Here is a 25294-nt window from a genome sequence, read left to right as displayed (position 1 = left end):
TTGACATCTAGTTTGTCAAAATGAAAAGGATCAATCAAAATTTGAATGCTTACCTTTCTAACGTGCCTAGATGGTGACCCTCTAAAATGCACTGAGAAGCTTCTCTGGGAGTGGCTGGAATTTCTGATGAATGATTAAAACAGGGAATAGAAGCTGGTTTGTAAAGAGATTCCAGGTTTGCTCAAGCAACAAACAAGCCCATTGTGTCATCTCATTTGTTCTTCCCTGCCCTTGTCAACACAGAACTCTCAAATTCCAATTGGTTAAGAAATACCTAAGGATTGCAGGACTACAGCTCCCAATCAGGGGTGGGTTCTACTTACCTTTACTACCGGTTTGCAATGGGGCTGCGCGCGCTTGCTTGCTTTGCTCATGCACGTGCTCTCTTCTGCGCATGCGCAGAAGCATTTTGGTGACATCGGGGTCGGTGGGCGGGACCTCCCACCGGTTTTACTACCGGTTCTATAGAACCAGTGCGAACCGGGGGCAACCCATCACTGCTCCCAGTTGCCCCAGCCAATGTGGCTAATGTAGAGGAATCTTGGGAGTTTGGAGAGCTTCTCTGAGCCACAAATCTCTGGTTATTTTTATTTATATAGTATGTAGCCCCCTTAGGAAAATGCATAGGAATTCTGTAATAAGTAGTGTGGATTTAGCTACACTTATTTGCTTATTTCTAGCCCACTTTTAGAACCTCTAGGGCTCTTTAAGAGGAACATTTTTTTAAGAAAAAGAAGCAAAATTGTTGTCAACCTCAGAAAAGCTTATCCATTTTATTTACCTATTCCCCCAACCCCGCACTAGACAGGGCACCCTTTAAAGGTGATAGACTTCAGCGCTGAATTCAGACAATAGAAAATATGCAGCAGTCCTAATAACTACTGGATACCGGTAATTCATGCAAATAGGTGTCACAGTAGCCCAAAGTCAAAGTTCCTTTGTGCAGGCTGCCCCTGTAATAACAGAAATCTTATCACTTTTATGAATAAATTCAGAAGGCTTAATGCGGTTAAATCAGAGCAGTAAAAATAGCTACCATTTACTTTTAATTGCTCCCTGTGTGTACCAACCTGGGTGAAGGTCTCCACACCCCCATCTCATTTGACATGCATACAGTTTGCTCATGGGTAATTGAGGTTCAAGGTGATAGCAATTCCGATCCTGTTAATCAAATGTTAATTAGTCCACCTGCCACCTTCTTCTTGTTGACTTTCTGAAAATTGAGACAACTTTGCCCTTCTTAGCCCATAGAAGCAGATGAAAAAAAGATCCATCTCCTTTCATCACATTACATGGCACAACATTATAATAGAGTCATAAATTATTCCTGAATAATTTTGCAATGAACATGATAAAGCTTCATTTGCTGTTCTTTTCCTTTACAACCACTAGATGGCATTGCTTATGTACAAGAGATCCAAAGCTGGGTGTAGCAGCACTAAAATAATAGTTGATGCATTCTTGTGTTACCAGACAGCACGTTTTTGTCTTCTTTATGAGGTAGGGTTGCACGGGATCAGAGGTGGGTTTCAGCAGGTTCTGACCAGTTCTGGAGAACCGGTAGCAGAAATTTTGAGTAGTTCGGAGAACCGGTAGTAAAAATTCTGACTGGCCCCACCCCATCTATTCTCTGCCTCCCAAGTCCCAGCTGATCGGGAGGAAATGGGGATTTTTCAGTAACCTTCCCCTGCCACGTGCACCAAGCCACACACCGGCCAGTACGCTCTCATAGAGAGGGACTCCTCCGGGTGCCGTCAGCCAAACAGTGTCGACTGGCGGCCCCTAGGGGGAGAGCCTTCTCTGTGGGGGCACCTACCATCTGGAATGAGCTCCCCCCGGAGATACGGAGGATCCCGGATCTGCGCTCCTTCCGCCGTGCTGTGAAGACCTTTTTATTCCATCAAGCGGGCTTGGCCTGATCTCTTCCCTTTTTAAATATGTAAATTTTAATCTGTTTTTAAATTATTGGGGTATTTTAATTTGTCTGGGCCAAATAATTTAATTTGATTTTATCGGGTTTTTAAATTTTGTGTATTTATGTATTTTATTGTTGGCTGTTCACCGCCCTGAGTCCTTCGGGAGTAGGGCGGTATACAAATTAAATAAATAAATAATAAATAATAAACCCACCAAGCCATGCCACGCCCACTAAGCCACACCCACAGAACCTATAGTAAAAAATTTTGAAACCTACCACTGCACGGGATATATCACAATGATATTAACTGGGGAGGCTGGTGTTTGAATTCATCTCCTGAAAAACAAACCTTTCAGGAGGGTGGAATTGAGGTTTTCACCCTCAATTTTTTTTTGAGGGTGAAAACCTCAAAAAAAGTTTTTTTTAAAATGATACACTTATCATTTTAAAGTTTTTTTTTTAAATGATACACTTATTTTAGTCCTTGGGAATAAAGGCACATAAAAATTTGTTGGTTTGCCACCAGATTTTGGCAATACGCTCTTGCAATGGTGGAGTTCAATTATTCAAATTCCCATAATAGTTGACCCCAATACCAAGTACACATTGAAAAGATTAGTGAAAGAACTGGCATATCATGTACACAGTCTGCTTTTCAACTCCAGGGGGGTTTGACTAGAGGTTATATTGTAAACAATTCTTTGAGGGTACACAACGCCAACAAATAACAAGGCTGTAGCGGGAGAGGGATAAAAGTAGATTTTGGCTCTAGAAGCGCGTTAGAGACACGAAACCTCGGAAACATCCAAATACATAGGAGTATCAGGGGTGTCTAAGTGGTCAAAATGTCAAGATGGCAACACTGTGGCCTATTAAAATGGGCAAAGCTTCAAACACAGTATTATGGCTGCCATCTTGATTTTTTGATCATACCCTGAAGGCGGGTCTAGGACAACTCACCACCATTGGCTCGCCCCGTTTGCCTCACCCCCTCCTCAATGCAGGGCACCTCACTGTGGGACAATTTCTTTTATTAGTTACATATGTAATAATAATGGGAGAATGCTGGAGGTGAGTGGAACCTCCTCTGCCTCGTCTGCCACCTCCGCAGCTCAGACTAGGGGTGGGTGGGCAATCATGAGAACAAAGGGGGGTGAGGAAGAAGGACTTTTCCCTGACCAGACAAAGAGATCACTTGGGAGAGTGTCACACACTTTTCCATGCACAGAAATTTCTGCCACAGAGTTCAATGGGTGTTGGTGGGACTGGGAGGAGATAAGCAGGATCTAGGAGAGAGGAGGAGGAGGAGGAGAAGGAGAAGGAGGTTCTCCTTACATTTGGTATTCTCCTGTGATGATTTGTCCTGCAGTGAGTTGAGCCGACAGTGGCAAGACAGCTGCAGCAAGTTGTCCGATTCCGCCTGCAGACAGCTTTGGGATAATTGTCTACTGGTTTTCCATTGTCTTGTTTTAAAAGAGGTAAGATTTGGTGGGTTAGTATGAAAAACAATGTATGTGAGCTAAGCACAAAGCAAAGTACCCTTCACCTCCATGAATGAACACTCACAACAACATCCTGTGGTTTTGAATCTGGTGTAGTTGCCATTTTCAGTTTACTGATTCCACTATCTGCAGTTATTGTAAGTTTTAAATCCCAGTTTCTATAAACCCCAGATAGCAGATTCTCCAAGTCTGAGCAATAAGATAAGCCATGTTAATAAGACATATGTGACAAAAGGTAAGATGAAAACTTTTCGGCTTAATGTGTCTTCTAAACTCTAGGGCAGGGGTCTCCAACCTTGCCAACTTTAAAATTGTGGACTTCAACTCTGGGAGTTGAAGTCCACAAGTCTTAAAGTTGCCAAGGTTGGAGACCCCTGCTCTAGGGCATTGGCTGAAAGTGAATAAGATCAGACATAACTGAGCATAAAACTGAATTGGAGTCTGTTGATTAATATGAGATGGGACCCCTTGATTCTGTCACTCTGAAGGTTAGATTGCACATCTCCTGGAGGTCCAAGATTAATGTGATTTTTAATTTTAATTAAGGGAACCGGGAGAAAGGGTCTGCACATTTTATCAGCCCTGGGAGATGGGAGTATCTAATTGCATTCCCTCCCTAGTCACCTTCCTTCCTTCTGAAGGAACTATTTTCAGCTACTCCTAATGTTTTTTAAAAAATTATCTGTATTTTCCTTCCCCTTATCCACCGTGGTCTACTTAAGAGGCAGGTCAGGCTCAGAAAATGGTGGGGCTGAGTATTGTGGAGGGATTCAGTTTATTATGTGTTCCATAGTGCTATTGATCACTGATCTCCCTTGCCATGTGTTTTTTGGCTGTCAAAGATAAAATGAAAAATTGGAACGTCTTCTCTGTTCTTGGGTGCTGAATACCAAATTCCTGGCACTGATGCTTGGCAATGTCCTTTCTGTGGGACTTAGGACCTGTGCCAGTCCGATACCAGAGTCAGCAATTATTTCATCTGGGTCTGCCACAATAGCACTGGACTCAAAATAGCTTTCCACTAAGAGGGAGTTTGACCAGAGTGACCTAATGTAGAGTTGTCAAGTGATAGGTGTCAATCTATAGTCAGCTTATTAAACCAACAGGTCTCTCTGTTCAACCTTCACTCAAGGAAGAACCCCCAGGCTGTCTGTATCTCTTTAGCTAAAAAGCTTTTTATTGTTTCTGCTGTTGTAATATTATGGGGCTCACCGAGCAAGAATGGCAGAAGGTCATGGACATCTGGGACAAAGTGGAACCAGATCTCTCTTTGCACGGACAGGAAGTTATCATCAGGTAAGCAGAAATTAGGAATGGAAATCTGAGCAGCAACATTCCCGAGAAGCTGGCATGGTGGTGCTTTAAGGATCTGCTTCGCATGTGGTTCAGAACTAAACATTACAGAAGAGAAAGAGATGCAAACTTGCTGATAAACTGGAGACTATTTTAATTTTGTTGTCCTCAATTTTCATTGACTTCTTTATTAGATAAGCCCTTGGGGAAAAAAAAAAGGCTTCCAAAGGAGTTTAATCTGTAGCTGAGTGAATGATTAATAATAATAATAATAGAAAGGGTAAGTGCTTTTTCTCCTTGCTGATTTAAAGTGCTGCCCATCCATCCTTGAGTGGGCATAGAACTATGCTAACATAGTTCTATGCATCTTGTGCCTCTAGAGCCACATCTTATATTGCCTTTTCTTTTGAGTTCCTGCCAAATGGTGCTTGGCTGATTTGTGCATCACTCATTATAGGTAAGATGGGAAAACTAACAAATAAGTAAGAAATGCCCAGTTAACATGATTATTCTCTGTACAATGCAATGAAACAAAAATCAGGGTGCCCCCTCTAAAGGAAAATATATATTTCAAAATACTGTTAGCAGAAATTAACAAATGTTAACAATGTTAGGATTATGCTAACAACCGCACCTCCTCTTTTTCCCCAAATAAGACACTAGAACTCTGTTCTGTATCTTCTCCAGTAGTGGGTTTCAATTTCAGCCACTACTGGTTTGCTCGTGGATACGCGCGTGCTTACGCTCACGCAGAAGCTTCTGTGCATGTGGAGAGACATCTGGGCGGGTGGGCAGAGCCTCCTGCCGCCATCACTACCGGTTCGCCCCGGATCGGGCGAACCGGTAGCAACCTACCACTGATCTTCTCCATCTGTCGGGAAACCTGGATAGATGTTGGGGGTCAAAAATAAGGAAGGTAGTAAATGATGGGGATGAAAGGAACCTAGGAAACATACAAAATGCTAACAGAGGAAGACTTGGAAAAGAAACGGTTGCACTTTGAAACTTGATCACTGATGCACTTTGTGATCAGTTTGGAGTGTGCATGGCCATGATTTTTAATATTTGCAAGGCACACCTCTGCTAAGCTGGTCTCACTGTCAGATTCATGAGTAGGTTCATGAAAGAAGATTCATCTTCACACACCATCTTCTGTATAATTTGGAACAGTAGGAGCAGGGCAGATAGGCAATATTTGGGCAATGGCAAGGACAGTTGGAGGAAATTGGTAGCAGTGAGGAATAGTACAAAAAAGGTCACTGAAGATAATACCAGGCCTGTGTGTTTTCTATCGTCTGGCTTAAGTAGCAGAAGACAGGGAGAATAGAATAGGATATGGAATATGTTTGTCTTTGATGGATGTATCCCAAATCATCAAACTTATCTGATCTTTCACCAGCTCTAAATTTGGCCATGTCGTTGTACATAGTTGACCCATATCAACATTCCATTAGACTATCAACTTGCTTAGCTGCTTTCCATTTGTTGATTTCTCATTTCCGCCTCTTTCCTGATCTTTGGTCATCCACTGAGCCATAGGAAGTTAATATCTGAAATTTAGATATTTAAATATTATCTGTAAGATGGCTTAGCTACAGTGACAATGCAGCTAACTATCTGCCTAGGAGATCATTGTATCATTTTAATAATAAGAAATACTGGAAAGAGAAAAATAGAAGACAGATACACGAGGCCATGAAAAATTACTAGCATGATTCAATATGGTTCAATATGTAGGGCACTTTTCCCTAATCTGAGTGATCTCCAGACTTCAATACTTCAATACCCTAAACAATAAACTCTGACTAGAGCATTTTTTTCCAAGTGGCAACAGAGTGTTATGAATATGTATCTATGTAATCTAACATATTTAAGCATGACCACCGCTATTGAGTTTGATAGTCTCAAGCACGCCTAACATTATGGCTTTAATCAAAATTATGTGCAAAATTTCCTTTCTGTTGTGATCCATAATCCTATTGAAATTGCCTTTCGAATCTACGCAGCTGCTCTTTTTTGATGTTTGTTGAAGTCTGAAATGAAAGGTGAGCATTTCTTTTTTTAATACTCAAGGGGTGAGATAGGTTGCAGGAGAGTCACATAACTATGAATGAGTTTCTAAAAATAGAAATCCCACTCTCTAAGGATCCAGTGACAGGGCAACTCATAATTCATCAACTTACTATACCACCTAAGAAACTTATGTAAACAGGGTCTATATGAGTATCTAAAATGAGCTTGTAGGCTTAACTGATATAGGTGGCTACAGGTGACTGAGGACTCAGAATCACTGACTTGCTTCTTCATGAGTTTCTCTATATAATTGACAGGATGTTCCAGAACCACCCTGAGACTCAAGAGCGCTTTGTCAAATTCAAAAATTTAAAGACTCTGGATGAGATGAAGAACTCGGAAGAAGTAAAGAAACATGGAACCACTGTCCTCAGTGCTTTGGGTAAAATTCTGAAACAGAAGGGGTCCCACGAAGCAGAACTGGCACCACTGGCACAGACTCATGCCAACAAGCATAAAATTCCAGTCAAATATTTAGAAGTAAGTACGTACATAGTGATGACGGTGCTGCAGTTATGTATACCCGAAGAGCTAATTATTAAGCAGAAAAAGGAAAGGTTTGTATTCTGAGCATGTGTAGGCCTGCTTACTAAATTTTAGAATGGATATCGGAAGTTTTGGTGAAATAATAAAAGGGCAATTTAGAAGCATAATGTTGACAAAAATACTCTTTCAAGGGAAAAATTATTTATTTTTCATAAGGTGATGACATTACAGTCTGACGGCATCTTTTTGACCTCCTCAAACAAAACAAGCTCCTACTGAGTTAACTACTAAATGGAGCAGCTCCACAAAATCCCAGTTTAGAATGGGAAGTCCAAGAAGAAGGCAGAGATAAATAGTTTCTGCATCACTGCCATTCAAGAACACTATACGAACATATCTATAAAGTCAATAGGAGTCAAAAAGAACTTTACTTTCTAAAATGTTGAAGGTCCAGGTTTACTGCTAAGACAAAGAATCTGGGCCTTATTTGCAGTTAGAGTTTTTGACGATTGATGCTAGCCCAGCTAAAACAGGGAGTTGGACTAGAACATCTCCAAGGTCCCATATTCTATGTTCTAAATGCCATAGAAAGAGAAGTAAATATATCAAGCCAGCTGCCACACCATCTAACATAGTAGTGGCTGCCCATACAATGAAGTCTTGCCCTAGGAAGATAAAATTAATATTGAATTTGTTGAGAAATCATCAGAAATCATCATACTGTGCTAGTAGTTATTGCCAAATAAATGCCAACTATGGATTACCCAAGTAGAAACTGGACAATGCAGTCCCTAAAGGAGAATATTTGTAGCTCAGGATTGAATTGAGGGATTCTTGGTTCTCTCTGTGCTTGTCTGTTTTCTTGCAGATGTTTCATTAACCAAACTGAGTAATATTACCAGTGCTAGTCACTACCCTGATGATGTTACATAGTAGGGGTAATACAATGCCTGCAAGAAAACAACCAAGTCAGAAAGCACCAAGGATCCCTCAGTGCAGCCCCTCTTATTTGATTGAATTTGCTATCCTTTGATTAATAAAAGCAAAAATGAAAAAAGAGAAAGGAAGGGATACACAGCTGCAGTTTCTAGTAGCTGAAGAGCAGACTAATGTCCATTCTGGTTTAACAGTAGTTCTAATTTGTTGCACGGGGAAGCAAGTCTCATTTGACTAAATCAGCTCAATATGCCTTATTGAGGGTTCAGTTAGCATGGCATAACGATTACTGTTAAGTATTGGATTATAATCAAGGGGACTTGGGTTCAAGGCCATTATAAACGATAGAAGCTCAATTTTGGAGGGAGAAATAGATTGCCTTTTGCTAGTGGGGAAAAAAAACAGGATTTAAATCTAACAAGTGAATAAATAAATATAGGACGACACTAATTGAAAGATGCAGTTCAATAGTGAATATATAAAATAGTTTATCCATGGTTAAATAGTCCAACTTTATATTTCTCCTTTCTGCTTGGCACAATCTTGACCTTTAAATCATCCCTAAGGCATCACGGGCCTTGATCTTTCATTACTCTTTGGCATTTAGAAGGCGTCTTCAAAGTTTTCACCAGCTTACTTTGTAAGCCCCAGAAGGAAACATTGTCTGGGATGTCTTGCTGGAGATGTTCCATGTCCTTGATTAGTCTTTTGTATTCCTATTTTGGTAATCTCAATTTTGTTTTCCTTCATGCCTTCAAACCAGGGGTGAAATGCTCCTGGTTCAGACCGGATCGCCCGATCCGGTAGTGATGGACGCGGGTGGTTCGGAGAACCGGTTGCAAAAATCCCTGCCCCCCCCCAGGCCCAGCTGAGCCGCACAATCATCAGAGGCTTGTTTTTTACTTTTAAAAGCATTTTTTCTACAACCTCTTCGGCCGAAAAAATGCTTTTAAAAGTTAAAAAAAAAGCCTCTGATGATCAGGCGGCTCAGCTGGGATCATCAAAGGCTTTTAAAAGAAAAAAAACCCTTTTTTTCTTTTAAATGCCTCTGACAATCCAAGCTGAGTTGCCTGATCGGCAGAGACTTTTTTTCTTTTAAATGCCTCTAACAATCAGGCAACTCAGCTGGGATCGTCAGAGCCTTTTGAAAGCATTTTTTTACAACCTCTTCGCCAAAGAGGTTGTAGAAAAAAATGGTTTTAAAAGTAAAAAAAAAAAAATTGGCCACACCCACCCAGTCACACTACCCCCCCCCACCAAGCCACACCCACAGAACCGGTAGTAACAAATTTTAGATTTCACCACTGCTTCAAACTCCACGTCAGGTAAAAGTTTTTTTTTTTTTAAAGTTTTAATCGTTATCTTCTAAAAGTTTACCCATTGAAATCTGCATCCTTTTAGAGACACTAGTTACAGGTAGTACTCGACTTATGACCACTTGAGCCCGGAATTTATGTTGCGAAGTGAGAAATTTGTTAAGTGAGTTTTGTTCCATTTTACGACTTTTCTTGCCGCATTTGTGAAGTGCATCACTGCAGTTGTTAAATTAGTAACATGGTTGTTAAGTGAATCTGGCTTCCCGGTTGACTTGGCTTGTCAGAAGGTTGCCGAAGATGGTCATGTGACCCTGGGACACCGCAACCGTCATAAATATGAACCCGTTGTCAAGCATTCGTGTGTCAATCATATGACCATGGGAATGCTGCAAAGGTTATAAGTGTGAAAACTGGTTATAAATTACTTTTTTCAGTGACATTGTAACTTTGAATAGTCACTAAACAAATTGTTGTAAATCGAGAACTACCTGGATTATTATTTCAATCAATGTTTGAAATTCCTTAAGATAAGACAATATTATAGTCAACCTATCCATTTTAACTCTTTTCTGTTTGATCATTTAATTCCCTTTAATGTCCATTTGCAAACTTCATCACGCCTTAGTTCCTAATATGGATTTAGTTCCATTTCAGTTGTTTCTAATGGATATATTATTCAATTGTATACTGTTTTTTTAGAGTCAAAATAACCAAATACCAAATCTCTCTGGTCTTCAAATCCATTTTAAACTTTCTTAAATTAATAACAGGGTTTTTTTTGGGCTTTTTGCTATATTATTTCTTAAATCCACAGAAGGTAAAACTTACCAAGCATCAAATTTTCCATTTTGAAGATCTGCAATATTTATAAAATGGCTAAACTGACATTTCTGAATGTGATTAGGAAGGGAGTTTGGTTGGCTTAGCCTCCTTATGAAAGGCTCTGTCGCTGCTGCTGAGAACAAAGATGTCATCCCTTTGTCATCTCTTTTGGCTCCTGGTGCTTAAACCTGTGGGAGACCGCTGATTTATGTGAGGAGTTGTAATACAGGGCACTCTTGAGCTATCTCCTGATCTCTTGCTCTCTGGAGAGATTTAAAGGACCGGTCTACTTGCCTGCCTTTCGTTCTTCACAGTGGTTGTCTCTGCTAATTCGCAGAAGTGTGAGATGACTCACATTGGAAGCCCAGCTTCTTGTTTCTTTTCAATAGAATATATAAAATATTAATATATGTGTAAAACCTAAAATGCACATTTAAAATCACCATAAAACTGCTAAAATGTAGTGAACACTTACTCCTATGTTTCTTTCCCATACACGGCTATGTAAAACCCAATAGGAAGGTTTGCAATCTTTTGGAAACTTGTTCCAAAAGATAATAAAATATGAAAACCTTTATTTTTATTTTTATTTGACAAGGTTCATCATGTACTTCTTAGCTGCCAGATTAGAAAGAAAGATCAGAGAGAGGAGGAATGTATGGCTCAGGCAGATGATTTATTTTACAAAGCTCACTTAACTTCAAGAATGAAATAAATCACAATTCTAGTTAAGGAGAAAAACGTTGCAGAAGTCTGAGTACTATTTCTTATATTGTTTCCACTACAGAGAAAGGAAGAAGATATAAATCTATTATTCTGCTTGAAAAACATTTTTAAAGTGTTTGACTACCTGGTACAAATAATAAACAAATTTCTTCTAGCTTTGCAAATTTTCAAATATCCAAGAAGTTCCAAAGAAGCAGGTATAAAGCAGAATGGTTCATGAATGGCAGGGATCTGTGCCTGGACAGCTTTAGAATAAAATTACAGCTCAACTTCAACCCCAGGGTCTGAATAAAGAAATGTTTTAACTAGGGCATGATAGCAGTATTCCAGTCTGGAATGGAAAAGAGTCTTCTGCTTGATCAGAGGGTTGGACTAGAAGACCTCCAAGGTCCCTTCCACCTCTATTCTGGTTGATTGTTTCAAGCTTCAGTTTACATCAGTGTTTCTCAATCTTAGCAACTTGAAAATGGTGGACTTCAATTTCCAGAATTCCCCAGCCAGCTATGATAGTAATGCAAGATACTATATGCTGCCTTAAATATGAATTATGTCACAACTTCTCAACTCAAGAGTAATAATATTATTAGTGCATGTATTAGTCCATTAATTCAATTATGTAATAATACCAAGAGGGTACATTAATTGTCCTGGGGAAAGGATATTCTGTTCTTGGCAACAAAGAGGAGGCTGTGAAGCTGCAATAACATCACCCTTGATCACAGGGTATGCAGTAGAAAGAAATGCATATTTCTTCATTCTTTCCCATGAAAAAGAAATAACTTTTCCCTTTACTGGTGGCCCTGGATAGCAGTAACATGGATGGCTATTGATCATTGAAGCAAAGCCTTCCAATCTACCGAACCTCTTTAGAGACCATTTCATTCAACCACAAAGAATGCATGAGGTTACAATATGCATCTCTTCAGTTGTCAGTTGACTACAATTCCCAGCATCTTTCATATCTGTTGGGAATTGTAGTTTAGCACATCCTTCACTCTGATAGCCAAGAGTAAAAGAGCTGTAATGCTGCAATATCTAGAGAACCTTGTACCTCTGTCCCACCAGTAGAGATATGGATGAGCCAACCTTTGACTTACCTTAGGTCTGAGACACTTACATGTTAAGAGAAAAATGTTAAATATATATTATTTACCGGTATATTTTCTCGTTTCTTGTCCTGACCAAAGTTAATGTAAAACTATCATTTTTGCTGCTTTGTTGTTTGACATTTATTTGACATTTTTAGCACGCTCTCACTTTCTGTCTCTTCCCCCCCCAACCCTTTTTTCTTATCCCTGCCCTTATTTCTCTATGCCACCATCAATTCTTCTTCTATAGTTTATTTCTGAAATCATCATTGGTGTCTTTGCTGAAAAACATTCTGCAGAATTTGGGGCTGATGGTCAAGAGGCAATGAGGAAAGCCTTGGAGCTGTTCCGGAATGATATGGCCAGCAAATACAAGGAACTTGGGTTCCAGGGCTAGTAAGGAAAGAAGATGTCACCATCGAGAAGACTTAGTGTGTGGTCAGTTTAAGAGAATATTTTCATGTCAGCACAGGAAAATAGCTTGAATAAATTGAATAGTGTTAATGCTACACTTGAAGGTAGTAAGCAAGGTATGTTGTTCAAAATCTCTAACATCTGCTAAGGCCATTTTGGCTGAGACGTAAGGGAATAAAACCAATACATTTGTAGGATATCTAATAAGATCAAGAGGGAGGTTTAACGAGCTAGAAAGATGGAGGTGATAAAACTGGATATGTAATCATTACACCATTTTTTAGTTCAGTGGAATGGTCCTCAAATTCACCACCTACAACCAGGTTCTGATGACAGACAAATAGGGAGGGAAAATTGGGGAGCAGATGCCATGAGTCACTGATTTAAATGAGATCTGCCTTGGGATGGATAATCATCTGCTCCACTGTTCTGTATGTAATTAATGGAATTAAAATTGTATTAAATTTTAATTAAAAGTTGCCCACTTTTCTATGAGTATGATTCTGATACTGCTTAAAGATGAAACACATCCCTTTGTCTAAAAACAATTCTACGCTGCCGCTGCTGCTTTAAGTGTGATGGAAAGCTTGCCAACTTCATGTGTGGCTTGGGTTATCAACTGTGGATCCTTTTGATCTTCAGCACTTCTTAATAAAATATTAATTATGTGTAATAAAAACAGCTGCATGTACTCTTTACATATTGCCTAGTTCACAACTGGCTCTACGATGATATATTAGTATTCAGAAACAGGAAAAGTGAAAAAGTTATTCAGGAAGGTGAATGAAGATAAGGTTTCTAGTTCATGACTGGAATATAGCATAACTTGCTATTTAAATTGACTTGAATGGAAAGTCCTACCTGATTATTGCTCTGTATATTGTACAAGATTTTCCTCTCACCAGTACAAGCGAAGGGGTGAAGGGTGGGGGTGGGAAGACATATAAGTATTTCTACTGGCTAGGGCTAAGATAAAACTACAAAAAATCAAAAGCTAGGAAATCCATAAATCAATGACTTTCAAATTGTGGTTTATGGAGTCTGTAGAAGTGATCCATCAAATGACCCATAACATAACTTCATAACATAACTTCATTTTCAACCACAACATTACACGAGCACACAATAGATTCAAACATATGGTAAACCACTCCAAACTTGATTGCAGAAAATATGACTTCAGCAACAGAGTGGTCAATGCCTGGAATGCACTACCTGATTGTGGTTTCATCCCCAAACCCCCACAAACAGCTGATGTTGGGGCTTCCGCCTGCAGGGAACCAGTCCTTGGCGTGGATGACTAGCCGAGTGAAACAAACTCTGAATTGTAATATCGGCTAGCTGGGGATGTGAGCGGAACTCATGATGGGGTGGAGCTGCAGGGTGGAGTCACGGGGTGGAAGCAGGAGGCTTAAAATGGCAGTGGGGAGCACTGCGTGATAGTGCTGACAATACTTCACTTTGCATGGGTGATTGTCGGATTGTGCCAGAGCGCAAGATAAAGAATTTTGTACACCGAAGACCTTAGTTGTTTGGAGTCTTATTTCACTGAGCCATTCCAGAAGCTGACACATACATTAAAATGAAATTTCATTGCATACAGCTCTCAAAGGGTCACCTCCTCCAATATACATTACATAAACATGACAAAATAAATAAATAAATACAAAATTATGCATATATCCACATATATTATATGACACGGAGAAACAACACAGTCTAGTTCAGATGTATACATGTACATGGCGAGAAAAATGAATCTTGCAAGTTTACCAGACAGATAGCATAGGGAACAAAGCTGGTACAGAATCTGGTAGTCTTGCTAGAAATACTTCGAAACCTCCTCTCAGAGGGGAGCAACCAAAACACACCGTGAAGTGCAGGGGTGGGTTCTACTTATCTTTACTACCAGTTCTCAGTGGGACCGTGCGTGTGCGCTCATTTCGCTCGTGCGTGCGCTCTTCTACACATGTGGAATGACATCAGGGTCAATGGGTGGAGCCTCCCTCCGGTTTTAGTACCGGTTCTATAGAACTGGTGTGAACCAGGGGCAACCCACCCACTGGTGAAGTGGTTGTGGGGTCCATAACAATGTTTTGAGCTCTAAGCACATAGTGCTTATAAGCAGTATCCTGAATAACAGGAAGTGAGCTTCCTATAATCTTCTTGGCTGTCCTTCCCACTCTCTGTATGGACTTTCTATCTGAGGCAGTACTACTATGAAGGCAAACAGTGATGCAGTTTGTTAAAATGCTCTCAATTGTACCTCTGTAAAAAGTGGCCAGGGCAGAAGGAGAAAGATGTGCTCTCTTCCTCCAATGCAGGAAATGCAGATGCTGGTTTGCACACTTCACTAAGGATGATGTCTGGAGAGACCAGTTCAGATTGTTAGTTATCTGCACCCCCAGATACTTAATACTGGTTAAAAAGCACTGGGGCTAGAATACAGACCTCTCCAACACAATTATAGATAGGCCTATTCTTAGTTAGAAAAGCATTTACACAATGCAGACTTTCAAATGGATGTTTGAGTAGTAGAGGGTCTTAATCAACAAGTTTAAATTTGCAAATTTCACAAAATGTTTCTGTTTATAGAATCAATAGCTGTATTGAAATCTATAAAGGTGGTAAACAGTTTCTGGCCATTAGTTAGTTGTTTTGTTATGTGTAAAATAAAACAATTGTCTATTGTGTAATGTTCTTGTCTAAATCGAGCTTGTTACTCCATTAAGGGACTTCTTAACCCAGTCTTCTATTTTGCTCAAAATATGTTTTGCATGCATTTTAGCCACAATTCCAATCAGGCTTATTGGTCTATAATTTTGGGGGTCAGCTTTGTTTCCCCTTTTTATATATGGGAATCATAATGGCAACTTATTTATATAGATGGGGAAAAAACCCTGCTAACAATGGGGCCCACCAATCAATATATGTCTTAAAGAATTCTGGGGGGTAGAACTTCTTCTCCAGGTGCTTTATTAGACTTCAGCAGTTGAGTAATACATTTGATTTTGAATTCTTTTATTGACACTGGAGGCCAGGGAGGAAGGTTTTCAAAGGATAGAGCATCAGCAACTTGCATATATGGGAGGCCCTGGTTAGTAGTAAGCAGATTCATAAAATCTTCCCAAACTGAAGCTGGAATAGAAATATTGAATTGGAATTTATGTTTTTTCAGTATATCTGATACAATATCCCAAAAGAAAATTAACTTTGTCCATTTCACTGAAAATTCCAGATCCGGCTTTAACTGTTCTGTGACAGTTTCCCAGCCAATCTCACAATTCTTTACTCCATCCCACACTCAGCAATACTAACCAGGGCCTCCCATATATGCAAGTTACGTGCTTGCTGGGAAGGGAAGGTATTGAAATCTCTCTGAATTCTTTCATTCTGGAACAGTTTACATTGGTTAGATTTTATAGTTTACCTTTGATCACCACATTTGTTCAAAGTATAGTTGATTATTCTAGTTTTCTATGACTGCTGAGAAATTATAGGGTTTTACCTCCATCCTAGGTTGTATGTGTTTCTTGAGTTGCTAGAGAAACAGTGTGTTACATAAATTCTCACTACGGTCTGTCCAATATAATACTGTTCTCTGCACAAAAGGACAACTGCTGCCATGGAAGCAGGACCGGGTTTGTGAGCGAGCTAAATTCTGCATCAGCAGCAAATGCTCATGTCAGTCTCAGCTGAATAGTAGCTGTGTATAGAAAGGATATTAAGACTACTTTATATTATTAAAGGCAGTTTGCTTCTGGATTTCTTTTTGTATAATATGGAGATTGGCAGCTGGTTAGTCAATTCTTTGGCACTCCTACTAGCAAGCCCAAGGATGAATAAACATTATATTATTTTAGGCTATTTTTTTTCAGGCCATCTGACAATTTTTGGATAGATGAAGACCAGAAAGGGAGTCTGGCTGGATCACACGTGTCTATGGGGCTAGAAGTTTCAATGTTTTCCCCTTCTGAGCTTGAAGAGAGCCTTAGTATTTTATTTGTTTTTAAAAATGTGCTATGCTTGGTTGAAGGTAGTTTTTGGGTTTTTCCTACCTCTAAATTTGGAGGCGCCATGTAGACCTGGAACTACTGTTTGTCTAGCAGGGATAGAAGTACTCAAATACTCATAGGTCTTGAATATATGACCAGCTTGTGTCATTTTCTTTTTCTTTTTTTTTTAATTTTTTTATTGAGTTTTAAACAGAGATATAAAGACAATACAAAAAATACAAAGACATTACAAAGACAAACGAGTTCCCACCACCAACCTACCCACACCATACTTTACATATATGTTTTGATCATCATCAGAATATATATTGCTTTATAAGTTAATATATACGTAATACATTGTCAATTCAGATGTTTTAGATTAGAAATAATCTTGCATCTCCTCTTTATTTAGTTGTTTCCGGTTTTATTTTTTCTACCCTATATTCTTTCATCTATATTTGTATGATTTTCTTTTCCAGCCATTGATACCACTGGTGCCACACAAGATAGAATTCACTTTCTTCTTTATCTTGGAGTTCTAGTGTCAGTCTATCCATTTCGGCACATTCTGTTATCTTTGAGATTAGTTTGTCTTTGGTTGGGAGTTGATCTGATTTCCAATTTTGTGCAAACAGTAACCGTGCTGCTATCAAAATGTGTATGATGAGGTATTTTGTCTCTTTGTTGTGTTGTGTTGTTATCATTCCAAATAAAAAAAATTCTGGAGTGTTTTCTACTTGTTGGTTTATTATTTCTTCAATGATTTCCTTTGTGTCCTTCCAGTATTGTTGGGCCTTTGTACATTTCCACCAGGCATGGTAGTATGTCCCCTTTTTTGTTTTGCACTTCCAACAGCGTGGGGAGGTGTTTGGATATATTTTGGCTAGTCTGGCTGGTGTTAGGTGCCATCTGTAAAACATTTTTATGAGGTTTTCTTTGTAGGGTATGACTCTTGTAATTTTGATGTTCTGTTTCCACAATTTCTCCCAGTTTGCCAGTTGGATGTTGTGCCCTATGTCCCTGGCCCATCTTATCATATTTTCTTTTACTGTTTCTTCCAGTAATTTATATCTAAGTAAGTAGTTATATAATTTGGTTATCATTTTTTGTTCTGGGCCTTGTAAAATCTTATCCAATTCGTTCAAATTATTCGAGATTCCATATTGCTTTTTGTCTGCTATGTGTCTTGAGTGTATTTGAGTATAGGGCCACCAATCGATATTTATGCCGGAGTTTTGGAGTTGCTGTCTTGAAATGAGTTCGCCTTCATGATTCAGTAAGTCTTGGTACCTCATCATTTTTCCTATTTCGAGAGTGTTCGGGTATATCAATGCTTCCATCGGGGACCACCATTTTGGTATTTTAGTATAGTGAGTTCTCTTAATATCCTGCCAGATCTTGAATAATGAAGCTCGAATTATATGACATTGGAAGTACATGTGTCTCTTATCCGATCCGTCCTATAAGAAAGCGTGCCATCCTCTTATTAAGTCAAAGCCTTCTAAATATAAATATAAATATAAAGTTCTTTTGTTGTCGAGTTCCATCCATTCTTTAATCCAGGTCAATCCTGATGCCTTATAGTAGAGTTCCCAATCTGGTGTTGCTAGGCCTCCTTTGTCCCGTGAATCCTGTAGGGCTTTGATTTTAATTCTGGCCTTCTTTCCCTGCCATATGTAGTTCATTGTTGTTTTGTTGAGGTTCTTAAAGAAATCTCTTCCGGGGTGTATTGGTATCACTTGATATAAATATAGTACTCTTGGTAATATATTCATTTTTATTGAGGCAATTCTGCCCATCAATGAGAGTTGTAATCTACTCCAAATTTCTAAGTCTTTTTTGATTTGTTTTAACAATTTGGTATAATTATCTTCTTTAATTGTAGTTGCTTTTGCTGTCAACCAAATACCTAGGTATTTTATTTTCTTTACTATTTGAAGTCCTAATTCTTGTTCTAATTTCAACTGTTGTGTTTGGGTCATATTCTTCGTCAATACTTTCGTCTTCTGCTTATTTATTTTGAGGCCCGCAACTTCCCCGTATTCCTCTATCATTGTCATCAACCTGGTTCCAGATAGAAGTACTCAAATACTCATAGGTCTTGAATATATGACCAGCTTGTGTCATTTTCATAGTACTTGTTAGCATTAGGATTGTCCATTGACAATTGGCAAAATGTGATCCAAGCGATTCTATAAATAAATAGCTGCAACTTTTATAGGTAAAGGTAAAGATTCCCCTCGCACATATGTGCTAGTTGTTCCCGACTCTAGGGGGCAGTGCTCATCTCTGTTTCAAAGCCGAAAAGCCAGCGCTTTCTGAAGACATTTCAGTGGTTATGTGGCTGGCATGACTAAACACCAAAGGTACATGGAACGCTGTTACCTTCCCACCAAAGGTGGTCCCTATTTCTCTACTTGCATTTTTTACATGCTTTCAAACTGCTAGGTTGGCAGAAGCTGGGACAAGTAACAGGAGCTCACCCCTTTATGCGGCACTAGGGATTTGAACCGTTGAACTGCCAACCTTTTGATCGACAAGCTCAGCATCTTAGCCACTGAGCCACTGCATCCCTTTTATATAATCATATAAATTTTTATATAATTTTTATATATAATTATATATATAATATAAATTTTATATAATTTATATAATTATATACATTTTTATATAATTATAAAACTTTTATATAATTATATAAAACATGGAGCTGTAAGAGTATTAAACTTTCCAGTGGGAAAAGATAGAAGAGTTAAAATCCTGCCCACATACTACTATTCAATTCCAAATCTCCCACTCACTCCCAGTTACTACTTAATCTTTTGATAAATAAATAAGATATTAAATTCATTCATAAATGTATTACCTCAGTTGGGCTGGAGGGATTTAATGGCCTTCTCCTTGCTGTCTTCCAAGAGGTGAGGGAGGTTGTAACATCCCTTGGAATCTGAGGAGGGTTAGGATCAAATAAATGCCCCGTTCCAAAATCTCTTCCCTCTCCCCCTCTATAGAATAGAAAATTGTTACTGTTTTGGCAGTAACCATATGTAAAGCAGGAGTTTGAGATGAAAGATTAGTGATCAGTTCCATTGTGGGAACACCAGACTTCTCTGTGTGATAAGTAAATGCAGCATATGAAACTTTTCTGGCATGCAATAGATATGGAGGCTTATAGCAGGTTGAGTCTATTGAGGAATGAGATGCTGTACCCAGTGTATCAAAACTGAAGTAAAAAGTATAGGTGAAGGATGTTCCCGAGCAAGAGAGCCCTGAGGGGAATCACAAAAGTCAAGATGATGATTTCAACTGCAAGGTTGCAGTTGCCATCTTGACAGCTCTCCATGCCCAGCCCTCAAGAGCCAGTGGAGAATTGACTGTCTCTTGATGAAGAATCAACAACCTGCTTTCCCCTCAGATACTGTATGCTGGAACTACACTGAATTTCTAATCAGCATGGCTGTTGGCTTTTTCTGTTGGGAATTCTGGGAATCATACTTCCAATATATCTTAAAAACATCAGAATTGGGTTATTTATAACATTGTTGTCTGCTGTCTCATGATGATTGAGGGGAAATTTCACATGTTCAATACATTATAAGATCTGTCTGTCTTGAGAATTCTCTGATGCTGGGAAAGAAAAGACGAGTTAAAAAAGAAACAGCAGTGAGGTGGATGATGGGTGTACTGCTGGAAAACCTAAAGGATCATATTGAGGACAATCATCCTGAAGAAAATCTATTTATGTGGTCATTTAAAGTTGACACTGAATTGATGGATCATCATCATCATCATCATTATCATGCATATTGCTAGTTCATCAGTTTAAAATATTGTAGTCATCCTAAATACTGTAATTGATCGGCATACAGCCATAATATGAGATTATGAAAAAGTAAAAATTTACTTACTTAGATGATTTATCTGGCTGCCTAGACTGCAATTCTGAGCCACTGACACAAATTTTAAATCAGGAACAAAATGCAAATGAAAAACAGAATACCACTGAGGTCAAACCATAATCATATCCATATTCCCAAAATGTTTCAAGTCCGATACTCTGGGGCAGGGGTGAAATCTACTTACCTTCCCTACCAGTTCGGAAGTGTGCGTGCCATCATCACATCTGATTTTTGACCCTCTGAGTATGCGCAGAGGGTAAAAAACAGGTTACTTCTGGTTCCTGGTTAAAACCGGTGGGTGGGTGGGTGGAGCCTCGCGCTGCCACCGCTACCAGTTTGCCAAACCATGCGCTGCTGCTGCTACTGGTTCGCGCGAGCTAGACAGAACCGGCAGGATTTCACCACTGCTCTGGGGCAATGGAGAGGGGAAGAATCCAGTTCAAGGCCTTCTGGAAATCGTAACAGGTTTGGGGCCATCCAAATCTCAGGGGGATACTATTTCAAAAGGCAAGTGCCACACAATAAACAGTTCTGTCTCCACTTCAGTTGTGTTTTATAATGTGATCACTTGTCGAAGACTGAAGGGCTAAAGAGCTTGGTTTCACAAGGTCTATGGATTTGAAGTCTTGCGCAAATCTCAAAGCCTGAAAGGTCAGCCTCTAATAGAATTCATCAAAAACAGAGGCTCACAGTTACCTAAGTATTGGCACTTAATTTGATGACTATTCTATGCCCTTGATGTTGTTTTGGTGCTGCAAAATAACCACTTCCCTTCTACAGCTTTGTTCAGTGTTTGTTCTGAACTGATTCATCCTATTTATGATCAGTTCGTAGGAATAAAAGTAATGAGTGAATTGGGTAACTCTGATGTTATCTCATAGTTGCAAAAAAGGGTGGAGTGCATCAATGAGGGATATATTGTATGTGGCCTGTGAATGGAGTTGACAATGGATGCAATTATAAAGACCAATATTTTTATATCATGGCTGGGCCCTTTAATGAAGAAAAAATGTGTATGAGTCACTGCTCTTAATCCCTGGATTACATTGTCAAGTGACAATGTAAATCCAATGTAAATTTATACTCCCTAGTGGTTAGTGCTGTGTGTGAAGGGCAATCAGAAGACCATGCTGTACTCCAACTTTCTCTAAATTTGCTGCTCCCCAGCTGCATGGATTTATTTCCCCAGAATTCTAAGTAATGGCCAGGCTGATTAATTTGAATTAAGAGAGGGTTGTACTGTTTTAACCTTCCTCCCCAGGCAGCCCCTGGGGTGGACTAGATCACAAGAGGAAAAAGAAATACGTATTAACTCTGGGTGGTGAATTCACTCTTTCACAATATAGGTAGTCCTCAATTTATGACTACAACTGAGCCCAAACAACAGAGTGTTCAATGCCTGATTTGTCACGAGTGTTTTCAGAATTGCTGTAGCTACTTGATCAGTCATAAACAGTATGGATCCAATCAAACCATCTCCTGTTTGCAATTAACTGCAAGCCTTCCCTGCCCTAGTTAATTGCAGGTTAACTCCCCATATAAGCACGGACCTTTCTGCTTGCTATTTGGGCCTAGATGCTGTTTAGGCCTAGATGCAGAGCCAGTGCTGAAGCACCTGGACGCAGAGCCCAGAGCAGAGCTGCAGAAGGGAGGAGAACTCAGCTAAGGAGTCCTGACGGCTGCAGCAGAGATAGCAGCAGAAAAGGAGCTGAAGAGCTGTGTAAAGATACTCCCACGGAGCTAGCTGCAACTGTGAGTTGAGATAGCTGGGAGACTTTTGAAGTCTCCAATTTCGGCTTGCCTTTTGCTGAGTTGAAGCATGCAAGCCAACATCTGAACTGTTGCTGCTGTTGGAGCTACGATCGGAGGGAGAGCTGGACAATTTCCCTCCCAGGAGCTTCAAACCACGTTTGCTGATTGAATTTTTTTTCACAGGTGACTTTTATCTGTGAAGCTTACGCTGCTGCCCTTCTACCACCTCGATGATGTATCGACACCGAAGCTGCTTAATGTCATGTTAGTTTTTTCTTATGGACTGTTTCGGTATTGTGGAGAGGAATTTAGGGAGATGGCCTGGCTTCATTTAACCAAGATAAGACTTTGTTGTTAATGTGTCTTTTTAAAAGATATAGTGTTTTTTAAACGTTTTCAAGTAAAGTATATTTTTATACAAGACTCCTCTGCTAGTTTTATTTCAGTCCTAGTGTGTTTGCTTCTGAGCTGGTTCACGGTTCGGGGACAACCCTCAACCCCATCCTAACATGGAGTAGTCAATCCCAGTGGTGAAATCCAAATTTTTTTACTACCGGTTCTGTGGGCGTGGGCTTGGTGGGCATGGCAGGGGAAGGATACTGCAAAATCTCCATTCCCACCCCACTCCAGGGGAAGAATACTGCAAAATCTCCATTCCCACCCTACTCTGGGGCCAGCCAGAGGTTGTATTTGCTGGTTCTCCAAACTACTGAAAATTTCCGCTACCGGTTCTCCAGAACCTGTCAGAACTTGCTGGATTTAACCCCTGGTCAATGCCTGGAATGCACTATCTGACTCTGTTGTTACATCCTCAAATCCCCAAAACTTTAACCTTAAACTGTCTACTGTGAATCTCACCCCATTCCTAAGGGGGCGTGCATAAGCGCACCAGCGTGCCTACCGTCCCTGCCCTACTGTCCCCATTTATTTGTACTCGTTTCCTCTGTTCATGTCTATATTTATACTTCTGCCTGTTTTCTGATACATATTTGACAAACAAACAATAAATAAATAAATAAAATTTCTGTTGTAAAGTGAGACATTTGTTAAGTGAGTTTTGACTCAATTTATAACATTTCTTGCCACAGTTGTTAAGTAAATCCCTGAAGTTATTAAGTTAGTAACCTGGTTGTTAAGTGAACTTGGCTTCCCCATTGACTTTGTTTTCAGGAGATCGCAAACGATGCTCACATGACCGTAGATACTGCAATTCTCATAAATGTGAGACAGTTGCCAAGCATCTGAATTTTGATTGTGACTGTGAGGAAGCTGCAAATGTAACTGTGAAAAATGGCCGTAACTCACTTTTTTCAGTGTCATTTGAACGGTCACTAAATGAACTGTTGTAAGTCGAGCACTACCTGTAGCATTTTTAAATCGTGCTTTTTAGTCCCTGGACTTTATTCAAATCTACACCTTCTTTTGTTCTTATTATCGTTTCTCTAGGGGTGACTTATAAGCAGCCTTCATAATAACAAATTTACCCCTGGACCAGGGGTGAAATGCTCCCGGTTCGGACCAGATTGCTCGATCCGGTAGCAATGGTGGCGGGTGGTTCGGAGAACCGTTAGCAAAAATCCCTGCGGGCCCCCTCCCATGCCCAACTGAGCCACACGATCATCAGAGACTGTTTTTTTTTTTAACTTTTAAAAGCATTTTTCCTACAGCCTCTTCGGCTGAAAAAATGCTTTTAAAAGTAAAAAAAAAGACTCTGATGATCGCGCGGCTCAGCTGGGATCGTCAGAGGCTTTTAAAAGCATTTTTTTCTGCAACCTCTTCGGCCAAAAAGGTTGTAGGAAAAAAAATGCCTTTAAAAGCTTCTGGCGATCCCAGCTGAGTTGCCTGATCGTCAGAGGCTTTTAAAAGCATTTTTTTCTGCAACCTCTTTGGCGGAAGAGGTTGTAGAAAAAATGCTTTTAAAAGTAAAAAAAAAACAAACGTTGCCTACGCCCACCCAGTCACATTACACCCCACTAAGCCACGCCCACAGAACCGGTAGTAACAAATTTTAGATTTCACCCCTGCCCTGGACTGTGTTATTGCAGATCACAAATTTTGGTGTTTTTGCCTATATCTTAATGTTCATAGGCAGAACTTGGTGACAACAGGAAATCCTTATTGATTATATCCAGCATCCTGTATACATGAAGCTCCACTTGGCATCTGTTTAACAGCTTTAGATAAACTTGCCAAATCAGAACATGTTGAAAGTCTCTTAAATGCAATTATTAAAATTTGAGATTAAGACTTCATAAATTCTCAAGTTCCTGGTTTTCCTTTGCTTAACATTGCAGTGAATAACTTTCAGCTTTACCTTGTAGCATCTGTTTGCCATTTCCCCTGAGTTGTACTAAACTAGGACATCGTCAAGAGTGCAGATTAGGTTAAAAGATCACCCTCACAGAAGTGGAAAATTATTAGGACCCTTTCTGTGAAGAAACAGGCTCTCCTCATTGTCTACGTGACAGCAGTCCCATATCCGTAGCTCATGTGAGCTCTTGGGTTATCTTAACAATGGCTGATATGTGAGAGTAGCTCTGTTTTTTGTCACAGCTTAGCTGCATTAGAGGTAGATAGATATGACCAGTCATCATAAACTTGGCCAAAGAATAAACCAATGTCAAGAGCTGCAATGGGGGAAAAAAAGACATCTATTGCAGATGGCCTTTGATCAAGAAGACCCAAGTGTCAATCGTCACTCAGCCACAAAGTTTGTTGGATGATCTTGGGCCATTTCTTCTTTCATGGCCTCTCCAATAGGATTGCTTTGGGCAAATGTTAAGAAAAGAGCATAAACTTTATCTACCAGTGAAATAAGGACATGGATATAATGGAAGAAGAAGAAGAAACATGCACATAGAACTGTTGGAGGTGTGTAGAGAATGTATTTGATTACCTTGCTCTATTTCAGAATAAGAAGTATAATGCAATTTGGATAAATGAATCATTTCCTTCTCCTAAGAAGCATCACTGGTCCTTAAAGAAGAACTACTATAGAAGTTCCTTTGAACCATATATTTCCTATCTACAAATGTTGTTTGGACAAGGGATATAAGGACATTTAAAGCAGC

General features: G+C 39.6%; 1 protein-coding gene across 1 annotated transcript; it reads left to right on the top strand.

The window, feature by feature from the left end:
• The first annotated feature begins 4530 nt into the window (after window positions 1-4530).
• MB (myoglobin) lies at window positions 4531-13053 on the top strand. Its single transcript, XM_034403123.3, has 3 exons — window positions 4531-4716; window positions 7044-7266; window positions 12411-13053. The coding sequence occupies exons 1-3, from the start codon at window positions 4622-4624 to the stop codon at window positions 12555-12557; spliced, it is 465 nt and encodes a 154-aa protein (XP_034259014.1). The 5' UTR covers window positions 4531-4621; the 3' UTR covers window positions 12558-13053.
• The last annotated feature ends 12241 nt before the right edge of the window (window positions 13054-25294 follow it).

Source organism: Pantherophis guttatus, chromosome 7, assembly GCF_059756535.1.
Source record: "Pantherophis guttatus breed Tessera chromosome 7, ASM5975653v1, whole genome shotgun sequence".
Lineage (NCBI taxonomy): Eukaryota > Metazoa > Chordata > Lepidosauria > Squamata > Colubridae > Pantherophis > Pantherophis guttatus.
The sequence above is the reverse complement of the archived record's forward strand: the minus strand, read 5'-3'. Positions and strand labels throughout refer to the sequence as shown.

Excerpts from the sequence above, each read along its gene's own strand:
- MB (XM_034403123.3), top strand. The coding sequence starts at position 4,622 with ATGGGGCTCACCGAGCAAGAATGGCAGAAGGTCATGGACATCTGGGAC. Across the intron at positions 4,717-7,043 it reads GGACAGGAAGTTATCATCAG|GATGTTCCAGAACCACCCTG; the intron begins GTAAGCAGAAAT and ends TATAATTGACAG. Across the intron at positions 7,267-12,410 it reads TTCCAGTCAAATATTTAGAA|TTTATTTCTGAAATCATCAT; the intron begins GTAAGTACGTAC and ends CTTCTTCTATAG.